At 40.6% G+C, this 11,297-nt stretch overlaps 1 protein-coding gene across 1 annotated transcript; it reads right to left on the reverse strand.

Moving 5' to 3' along the window:
- Positions 1 to 1,101: 1,101 nt before the first annotated feature.
- Positions 1,102 to 7,065, reverse strand: LOC128483467 (cytochrome P450 2K4-like). The gene is made up of 9 exons (XM_053459678.1): positions 6,867 to 7,065; positions 5,989 to 6,151; positions 5,306 to 5,455; positions 4,981 to 5,141; positions 3,800 to 3,973; positions 3,316 to 3,457; positions 2,355 to 2,539; positions 1,568 to 1,709; positions 1,102 to 1,351 (listed from the first exon to the last, which is right to left on the reverse strand). The coding sequence occupies exons 1-9, from the start codon at positions 7,047 to 7,049 to the stop codon at positions 1,173 to 1,175; spliced, it is 1,479 nt and encodes a 492-aa protein (XP_053315653.1). The 5' UTR covers positions 7,050 to 7,065; the 3' UTR covers positions 1,102 to 1,172.
- Between the last annotated feature and the right edge of the window lie 4,232 nt (positions 7,066 to 11,297).

Here is an 11,297-nt window from a genome sequence, read left to right on the forward strand (position 1 = left end):
CCAAGAAAGTTTTGTCATCTGAAGTAACTACAAATTCAGGAGGGCGTTTTATCTCTGGATAAATAAAAATTACATAGTTCTATTTATTCCTACAGTAAATAAAGTGCCAGAAAACAGACAACCAAATACACACCAGGACAGGTTCTGCCACACCGACCCCCAAATACACACACCAGGACAGGCTCTGCCACGCAGATGCCCAAACACACACACACACACACACCAGGACAGGCTCTGCCACACCGACACCTCCTCGAGTATTCTAGTTTCCCTCTACAAACAGTCTCACCAAAATAACAAATGATCTCCTCATCTCTAAAAGGTCACTTCTCTCTTCATATTCTCTTAGACTTCAGTACAGCCTTCGTCACTCTTGACCTCCTGCAGGTTTCCCTTCTGCCTCAAGTTATACCTCTCTTACTGCACCTTTACGGTCTCCTTCCCTGGAACTTGGTGTTTTTCAGGGCTCATATCTGTTACTTCTACTCTTCTCCATCTATACGGCCTCCTTCTCATACATAATATGTTCTTAATAGGTTCTCAGTAACACTGATGACATGATAATTTATGTTTCCTTTCCTGAAATCTCACCTTTTCTTCTAACTCATCTCACCAACTGTCTTTATGGACTTGCATCATCATGGTCATGGTGTCCCATTACCTGAAGCTCAACATCTTCAAGACTGAGCTTCTGATTAGTCCTGTTATGTGAACTCTCAATCACTAATAAGAATGCCACAATCCACCCAACAGACCACGCTTGCTGTCTTGGTGTTACAATTCACTCTGCTCTTCTCCTTCATCCCTCATGTCAAGTCACTAATCAAATGCTGCAGCCTTCCCCTGAGAAACAACTCTTTAACGTGTCTTTTCCCCAAACAAGGAACAACCAAAATGCTATTCCATTCCCTTTTCATATCTTGTGTGGGGTATTGCAGGTGTGGACACCTGAAATGTGGTTACCATAACTTATATTTTAAAGGGGTGTAAAAATCTGCCCTTTCAGGAATTGGGAGTCAATGGTCTATGAATTCTTTGGAACACTAAATCACTATTTTCTTTGCTTCAAAAGTAGCACCATATTCAGTCATTGAAGAAAACAGGAGAACAGGTATTTTATTGCCACATATTCTAAAATGCTTATTCCAGATAAAAAGTCCAGGTGTTTAGTGCTAACTGCGATGTAGCGCACGCATATGATGCGGTTTCGGATGGTTGGTAAACCCAGAAAGTGGCGTGAGGTCGAGGTCTTCTCCAGGAAGGGGCTGGAATGTGAATTTTTGCAGCAGCCTGGTGAAGAACAGGAATAGTTCCATTTTGGCTAAATTTTCCCCAGCGCAGCTCCTTCGACCTATAAATAAAGAAATGGATGACATGATCTAACAGGCTTCTTTGTATATTAGCTATGATTATTATTTGTTGATTTGCATAGTATCATCATATTATGCAGTATAGCATAATGAGTAAACAGGACATAATAGGTAACGCATCTCGTAGCAAACTGGTCCAGAAATCTAGAAGGACTTGAGGGTATATAACATGATGCAAATGTTTGGAAATTGTTTACCTGCAGAGAAAGGCATAAATGCTTCATTCTTAACAAAATTTCCTTCAGAGTCTAGAAAATGTTGTGGGAAAAACTGGTCGGGTTTCTCAAAGTGAGCTTTATCCTTTAGTACAGACGTCAGTACTGTGATGACTTGAGTGTCCTATAAAAGAAGTCATTCCACACGATTCACTCAATTCCCTCTGTTGGTCATGGTACAAGAGAATACATTCATTAATAATTAAGAACGTCTACAGCCTGTGATGCGTTTCCTAAAGGGGCAAAATACTGCCCTAATCACCCTCACCGCACATGAGCGCACATACTTACTAAGTCCTTTCATCAGCATTCATGATGCTCAACTCCAGGGAGGCAATCGCTTGCTATGTATGTGCCGGAGTAGGCTGGCGGTGAGTATCCGGCACATATGCAATGCTACCGAAGAGATGTTTTTGGAGCAACTAGTGGGGAAAAATGCATGGTTGGGTCCCTCTATGCATTCCAATGGTTAATATATATGTGTGTGTGTATATATATATATATATAATATATATTTATTTTTTACACTCAGCCATCATATGGATTAAAGCGCGTATGATATCTGAAGTGTACATTTAACAAATCCCACATATTGATATTTCCATACCCTTTTTTGAAGAATGTCCCTTTATACCCCAGGAAGTTATGATGATTCTTCCCATAGACGTAAGGTGGGGTTCTATTAATGTTTACCCTGAATTTAGCATCAACATTTAAAGCAGAGCCGGGTTTTTTATGTCTTCATCCGGCTATAAACTCAGATACTTGCCTTTGGGATAAAATATCCCCGGAATGTAACATCTTGAGTAGTTGCATGCGGGATGCTGATTGGTACAATGTTACCGAATCTTTGGACTTCGTGAATAACGGCGTCGGTATACGGCATTAGCTTTCTGTGTTCTGCTTGAGGCTGGGCAGATCCGATCACTCTGTCTATTTCTTCTTGGACCTTTTCTACGAAAAATGCAGGTAGTAAAGTACCCCATTTAAGCGTTATATATTAAAATATTATCATATAGAAGGAAAACTCTATACTCTAACCAACAAAACAATATTACCACAAAAGGAAATATTTTAATTGTGTAATTGTGTCTATGGGAAAACGTCATTGTTAAAGGCAGACATTGATGGTTTTGGTAAATAGATGTTAACTGGGTAGAAGACTTATTGAGAAGCGGCATAGCAGGAGACTTGCTTGCCATACAAGAAGGGGGAATAGACGGGCGGCCCTAGGTCTAGTTGGTCTAAGCCAGACTATGTCAGAATATACATTTAAGCATATGTTTTTCTACGTTGTTACTTTTTACTTCTATATCAATTAAATAGCACATGGCGCAAACATTTCTAATGCAGGCGATACAATGGATAGGCCATATAGAAGTTTCTAAAATATTAAACCTCACCGTCACAGCAGAATTCAGGATAGTGGTCTAACTGACGGACTGTTATTTTAGATTATTTGTTGTGTTTTTTTAATGTCTACTGGATTCATACTGGTGATCTCTCCAGTTTCACCCAATTCTTTCAATCTGACAACGATTACAACGCCTTGTTATGAAGGTACAGCTAGATGTGTCTCACCCGATTGCTTGGGACTTATATTCGGGTCTACTATCCTGGGCCTTTCTTTAGATGTATACATTGTCAAATATCTAATTAAATCATCAATCTCTGGAAGGTCTACAATATATATATATATATATATATATATATATATATAGTTATCTTACTTTGAATGTCCGGATATTTCATCATTAAAAGAAGGCCCCACCGGAGGGTGGTCGAGGTCGTCTCCATCCCGGCAACGAATAAATCAATCACAAGCATCGTTAGATTTTCATTGTGGAAATAGAATTCCGGATTAGGCTTTTCCTGTAATAAAATAAATAAATACATAATATTAAGATGTCTATAGAGATGTTTGCCTATGTGCTGGACTTTATACACCTGCTAGTAATGAGTGCGTCTGAAACACCTAAACTCAATAATTACGAGGGGTGTCCACATACATTTTGGTCATATAGTGTATAATATATATATATATATATTATTTAATACAATGCTTTTAGATACATTTTGGGGACTTGATGAATTTAGAAGAAGTGCTTTCGACCAATGTTGTGGTTTAGTTATCTGACACAATCACCTCTTTTTGCTCATTTTTGTTGGTAAAGCAGAATATATAAAAATAAACAGGTAAGGATACACCGTTACCTCTTGTTGTTTGACAAGGAACGCGTCAATAAGATTTTTCTTGTCGTTAATATCCAGTTGTTTCTTGTGGATCATGAAAGTCTCCTTCATAAAGATCTTTAACTCATTGGCGTTTTTGTAAATCTTTTGGCTTCCAGGCATCCATTGCAGGACAGATGGAAAGGAGTTGTACAGCTATGGCAAGAAAAATGCAATTATATCTAGATCTGGCATAAAGGGGCACCCTGGCCATAATTTGTATTGACCTCTTTTAACCCCTTCATGACAAAGGCTGATTTTACTTTTTGTGCCCTTTGTGACAATGGCCGTTTTAACATTTCCGCGCAGCTCGTGTTTAGTTGTAATTTTCTTCTTTCCCGTTTACTGAACCCACACAAGTTATATATTGGGGTTTTTTTCAGCACAAGAAGGGCTTTCTTTAGATGACATTGTTTTGATTGTATCATATTATTTACTATTAAAAAAATGACTTTTTCTAACTTTTACTTGAAAAATCTTTTACTCATCTATAAAAGGTAATGAAAAAACCTGCTAAATAGATTCTACTATTTGTCCTGAGTTTAGAAATACCCAATGTTTTTATGTTTTTTTGCTTTTTTTCCAAATCTGGTAAGTCTTCCCCCCATGTGCCATTTCGGGTATCTTTGAAGCCGGCCAATGCAATTTACCCCATGAAATCATATATTTTTGAAAACTAGACACCCCAGGGTATTCGAAATGCTAGTATTTTAACTCTTTCCATGCACTAATTCTACCACCAGTCTTTGTTAAACTTTGTGGTAGTCATTTTTTGTCATAAAACACCCCAATATGTGTTCAGCGCGCCCTGATCGAGGCATTTCAGAGAAACCTTTGAAGTTTAGGAGGCAATCGTTGATACTTTCATACTTTTTTAATCAGTCGCTAATGGCAGGAGTAGTTTCAGAAGACTGGAGGTTGGCAGCTGCAGTCCCACTTTGCAAAAAACATAGCAGGGAAGATTCAGCCAACTACAGACTAGTCGCAGTCTACTAAGACCCCCTCACGTGCATGCGCAGAAGGCGCTCCATTCCATTTTAGTGAGAGTGCTTTCCAGCCAGCAAGTGCTGGGTGCTTCAAGCATTCGTTAGTTTAGCGTACTTCTAGGGTACAACGGATCAAGATCAACGTGAAAAGAAGGCATGGAGGCTAGAACAACTTACCAGCACTGAAGGTCTGCCCGCAAGTCTCACATTCTCATTTACTAAATGCATGAGTCTTAAAATTGTTGGGTTGTCATATTCAAATCGATGGCCAAGAATTATGGACACAATTATATTGGCCACAGCGGCATTCACTAACATGGTGTTATCAAAAGGCTCTCCTGGAAAGAATCAGCAATAAAACAGCCAATCATTCAATGGGGATGATTAATAAAAGTGCAAGAACAAATGTAAAATGTGCAAAACTATATTTTTGTATTTTGTATCAGATATTAGAATTCGTTTCGAAACAAACCCAACTGCATTATTTCAAACAAACTCTAACCTTTGTAAGAATTGATTTTTTCCACCAAGGATTCACATTCTTCGTTAATATTATTTTCGATGGTTTTCTTTCCCATTCCAAAATCTCGTAGTGTAGAAAGGGCGAACCTTCGCATAATTTTCCAGTTTTCATCATGGGAAAAAGCCACACCTTAAAAAAAAATGGGTAAAATCTATCAACACATGTAAGGCGAACAATACAACAGATCAAACTTTTTGCCAAAAAAATAGATAAAAATTTAGCAAAAAAAATTGGTATGAAGAATAATCCACGCATTTTAATTTTATTTTTTACCCATAAAACCTTATGAAATAAAAAAATTAAAAAAACCCACCAATGGCGTGTCTAGTGCGTAAAAAGGCAGACTAAGAGGATGGTAGAATTTACATTCCTGGAAAGGGCCCTAAACGAAAAAAAAATTGAGGCTCTGAGCAACTACCTGAGCATCCTATATGGTATAACCACCACTGTCAAACATGACTATGATTTATCTATACTAATTTTACATGGAGAGTTTCTTATCGGTAATTTTCTGTACCGGACATGTCCTTTGATGTGGATATCGGGGAATAACGTAGATGCTGTCACCTGCCCTCCATTTCATGTAATATGTTTTTGGTATTTGCGCTTGGATCACTGTCTGCACTATAAGTTTTAAGGTTTGTATCGTTTATTTTACTTACCGTATCCTTGAGATACATCGTGGAAGATTGGTATGTTGGCCCGTCCAGAAAACGCCTCGGCGTGGTTAACGAGAGCATCTTTCACGGTGTCGTAGCCACACAGCACCACTATCTTCTCAGCACCCAACTGAATGCTGAATATTGAACCATACTGCTCGGATAACTGAAAATGGAAAATAAGAAAAACAACATAATACCCTATCAACAATTCAGTTCCTTAGACCAAGGCATCTCCGTTGGATGGGTGGCTATAGTTGGGGCCAGTGACATATTTACCTTGGGTGCTGCCCTAGGTACCCTGCATGGCTGGCATCCCATACAAACGGAGCGCCGGGATATGCCGCGCTGTGTCTTAAAGGCACACAGAGCCTTTTAATGAGGTCTATGGATGTCTATGGAGGCTATGGATGTCTATGGAGGTCTTTTAATGAGGTCTATGGAGGTCTATGGAGGTCTTTTAATGAGGTCTATGGAGGCTATGGAGGTCTTTTAATGAGGTCTATGGAGGCTATGGAGGTCTTTTAATGAGGTATATGTAAGTCTATGGAGGCTATGGACAGCAAAGATCTCTCATCTAACCGCCTTGACGAATGCCAAGATATGATGTCATAGATCGGCGCACGACTTTACTGTGTCTCAAGGTGACCATGTGGGAGCTGTGATCAGACCTCAACCGAATTCACAGCACTTTACTTACTGGTGGTGTATTCTGGTTTATTAAGGCTATTTCATAATCCTTAAGAATAATACTAAGGCTTATCGATGATAAAGGGGGGTTTATTGCAACAAAATTAGATAAATTAGACATCTTGATTGTAATACATCATATTTTTGGTTGATTTTTCCAATGCGGAATTTCTTAATCAATTAAACATTACCTTTAAAAGTGTATCAAAGGGTCTCTTCAGATTCCAAACATGCAAAGTCCCAATGATTGATAATAGATTTGGCCCCGGAGGAAAATTCCAATAAATATTTTTACCCCGAGAACGGTAAAAATATAGGAAACACACACAGAGAATAAAGTAAAAAAGTACTGAGGCTGGATCAACAGGAGTCATTTTATTTTAGAAAAACCTATACAAAGAGGACAAAAATAATAATAAAAAATTGGTGCATGTCGTGAAGCTTAATGCAAAATTACTAGTGATATTTAAACATTTGGACATAGCTTTGACCCGGCAAATACGTCAAGGAATTTTAACAGTATTGTGACGGAACCCTCCATCACTGGGGCAACTGCAGAGGCCTGAGAGCCGGCCTCCTCCATACCGACTATGGGCCCTGACTTTGAAAAGACCAGGGAGTGGCAGCCATTGTTTCAGTTTAATGTCAGACTCTTCTTCCCCACCCCATGGTGCACTACTACGTTGTATAAGTCAGCCCCCCCATGGTGCACTAATATGTTGTATAAGTCAGTTCCCCCACCCCATAAGTCAGTCTCTCCTCCCCCCTAGTTCCTCCACTACAGATATTTACCCCGGCCATCCCTGGAACTGATTTGGGCAGTAATAGATAGTGGAGTTTGGGACCCTATTGTAATGTTAATTCAGTTACTGTCCCTGTTGTCTCTGGGAGGCAGATTAAGGGGGCGGTTTGTATCCCAATATCTTGATTATGTTAATGTGTGTTTTGCTGGATATATCCAGCCGCCTGTGTCTAAAATAAATCAGTCTTCATTTTGGTTTATACCCTACACTGAGTCTCGGCGAGTGACTGGGAAACCGGGGTAAGTGTGTTGTCCCAGGCTAAGGGAGCACAAGTCAGCGGAGGTAGTCGTTCGGACTATCCAGCTTCCTACATAGGTAACATTGAGAAGGTTTATCTGTGTGAGTGTCTATGAGTTGTGTGAGTGTCTGTGAGGACTGTGGGCTCTTGGGTGTCCAACCGTGCCCCTTCCAGGTCCAGCCGTGCCCCTTCTACATCCTCCAACATGCGTTTACTGCTATGGACAGCTTTGGGTTGTCGGTATATGTGGCTGATCAGGATGCTTTACCCCTAAACCAAAATCAGGACTACAAACACTCCAGGGACTGATCTTCACCATCAAATTCTTAAGGTATTGAACCCATGATGGTATTCAATGGGTACAGCATATTGGCTTTTATCAGATGCTATTTACTTACAGAATCTTAGATGTTCCCCGGCGTTCTCTTGTGCTCCTTCTGTTAACATCACACCCGCCTTGCATAAAAACATTTAAATAACTGGTTTGTTACAAAACATCTGCTTTCCAAACCAGTCCAACCAGTGATCATTCTTTCTAGTTCACTCCCCAAAGCTGTATTTTTCTTTTAAAGGGGAAGCTCATGAAAAAAAAAAAAAATTCTCTTTGAGCATAAACCCCTGTGTACAGTGCTGGAGGTTAATACCCCCTCCCCCCAGCGCTGTATATAGTAATAACCCCCAGCGCTGTATACAATAATAACCCCCAGTGCTGTATACAGTAATAATCCTCCAGCGCGGTATACAGTAATATAACCCCCAGTGCTGTATACAGTAATAACCCCCAGAGATGTATACAGTAATAATAGGCAGATCCCGATAATAAATACATTGCCTCAAGGTGCCATCTTTCTCATCATAAGGAAGAATCGCGCTCTAGCTCCATAGCTACCGTGTCTGGAGAGACATTTAATCAGGACGTACTTGATGAGCATTTATTTTCATCAAGGCTTCTTATATAAAGCTCCAACTACTTTTTGTGTAATATAAAAATGTAAAATAATATACCGTATTGGCTCGATTATAGGCCTCACCCTAAAAGTTAGGTGCTTATTCTAACTCACACACTGTATTTTAACATTTTTGGCATCTATTATGCAGTTAGTCAACATATATTACATACAAACAGAAAACCAATAGCCATTTTAATGCACCTTACTTATAGATATGCCCCTTTGCCCCCAGATATGCCGCCACTCTGCCCCCAGATATGCCACTCTGCTCCACCAGATATGCTGCTATATATATTTATATATATATATATATATATATATATATATATATATATATATATATTTATAGTGATGAAGAGAAAGGCAGGTCTGTTAATGAAGGGAGTCTCGAACCCCGTAGACACCAGGAAAGGGTGGAGAGAGGTAGGTAAAGTGCTGGAAGGAAAGTATTTTGGTCCCAGCTTGTTTTTAGGGCTGTACCCCTTAGTCTCCTCTGCAGCCACTAATTAAGAACTGAGGCCTTATTAAGAAGGTTGTAAACAGCAGAGTTTGGAAGTCGCCTGCTGTTGCAACACTGAATGAAACGGTTCTGTGAGCTAAAAGAACTGTTATTTTTGGGCTTTGTGTATATCTGGTGATTTGTGGTTTGGGACAGATTAGCTGTCCTACCAGAATAGTTACCAAATGTATTGTTTAGTAAGAGCTCCAAGTGGAACTTCGGCTATGGAATCAGCAGAGCGTTGGCGACTTTTACTCACCTTGCGCCTCAAACTCGGTGACACTGCTCTATGACTTAACGAGTTGCTGTTGTTCCTATACTCTTCCACTTTCCCATAATACCGCTGTCAGTGGACCGTGGAATATCTAGCGGGGATGAAATTTCACAAACTGACTTATTGCAAAGGTGGGATCTTATCATAATTACAACACGTGAATTCACTGAGCTCTCCAGAACAACCCATTTTCTCACAAGTGTTTGTAAATACAGACTGCATGGCTAGGTGCTTGATGTTATACACCTGTAGCAATGGGTCTGACTGAAACACCTGAATTCAATAATTAAGAGGCGTGTCCCAATACTTTTGTCCATATGGTGTATGTTATTTAAGCGTGCATTTGAGTATGTTTGACCTGGTCAGGGTGACTGATTTGTGTGATGGGACTATTTCAGCAAGATAGGTATAAGTGCCCTCTCACCAGTGTCTACTGAGCCACTACCTCCTCACGTGGCCTGGTGAGCCCTAAAATCTGTACTAGTGGCCTCCAATCTGCACTAGTGGGCCTCGAAGGGCCTGACCTATACCTGTGAGCCCCCAGAGGCCCAATTTAGCAGGCAGAGAGAGCCCAATATAATCTAATTTACAGTTCCTCAAGGATTCAGCCTATACTGGGCTTCATGTGCTGTTTTAATCCTAAACTGGGTTGAATGTGCCGTGTCCCCTCCCACAATTGGGCTTCATGAGCCCCTTACCCTTTATCCTAAGAAGAAGGAGATAGATAAGAAGAGGAAAAGACAATAGAGAAGAAGAGAATCGTGCTTCTCATGGCCACGTTGAAGCACTCATTGTGCTCATGGTTCTATATTCCTCCTCGTTCACCAATGGCAAGGCAGGAAAAGATGATAGATCCTGTTTTCAGCCAATTAGCCCTGCTTAGTCGGGTCCGGTACACTAGTACTGGTTGTACCCCCTTGATGGCGGCCCTGTGTGTGACACCAAGGCGGTAAACTTGGTCTGTCAGGTAGATTGAGGTTTTCTTTTTTAAAAAATATGACTTTTAGGTTTGGGATGCTCCGTTCCATGAGTCAAAAATGAGAAGTTAAGGGTGTCGACTGACAAAAGCGGATGGCATCAAAAGTTTCATTTAAATCATCTTGTTTTCTTTTTGCAGGTTTCAACCTGTGGGTGTCGAGATATGGAGAGTAATTATTATTACTGTCCACCCTCCTGCCACCCAAAGGCCAAAGACTGTGTCCCTGCCCACCTTAGGTACTTGAAAGGAGAGGGGTAGGTAGATGTTTTGTGATTTTCTGTTTCATTTTTAAACTAATTTGATTTTGTAACCACGTTAACCCCCTAATTCCCAAAACATATCTGATAAAGGAGGTGGAGGCATGGTGGGCTTATGAGGGGCATGGGTGCGCACACGGTTTAATGCGTATTTAACAAGGCTGATGCAAGGATTTTTGCCACCTTAGGCAAAACCTCATTATTTTGCCCTCTAGAACCCGTCCCTTCGTTCTCCACCCTTGAAGGTGAAGTCATGTCAGCGCATGACCTGCACCACACACCATTGATGGCACCTTAGTCTCCAGTCCTCCTCTGTAATAGGAACTGGAGCCAGCCGCCTGGCACGTAAGCGAGTGATATGTCGCTTGTTTGCAGCGGCAGGAGGTTTTTAGGCGCCTGTTCATTTACAGCAACACCTCTCTCCTCAATTTCAGGAAACAGCAGCCGCCAACATGTCCAGCCTTCGGTGTTCAGAAGCCCTGTGAGAGCCACCTCATTGGGATCACCCCTACTAGAATAGACATGTGTCTACAAAACCACATTTCAAAAGGGGAACAGTAAGTGTCTTCAAAAGAACTCCAACTACTGCTGGGTCCTTATAACATCATGCTTGACCCCCCTC

Source organism: Spea bombifrons, chromosome 3 (assembly GCF_027358695.1).
Source record: "Spea bombifrons isolate aSpeBom1 chromosome 3, aSpeBom1.2.pri, whole genome shotgun sequence".
Lineage (NCBI taxonomy): Eukaryota > Metazoa > Chordata > Amphibia > Anura > Pelobatidae > Spea > Spea bombifrons.

Excerpts from the sequence above, each read along its gene's own strand:
- LOC128483467 (XM_053459678.1), bottom strand. The coding sequence starts at position 7,049 with ATGACTCCTGTTGATCCAGCCTCAGTACTTTTTTACTTTATTCTCTGT. Across the intron at positions 5,456-5,988 it reads CGATGTATCTCAAGGATACG|GTGTGGCTTTTTCCCATGAT; the intron begins GTAAGTAAAATA and ends TTTTTTTTTAAG. Across the intron at positions 3,974-4,980 it reads CGGGCAGACCTTCAGTGCTG|CTGTACAACTCCTTTCCATC; the intron begins GTAAGTTGTTCT and ends TTCTTGCCATAG.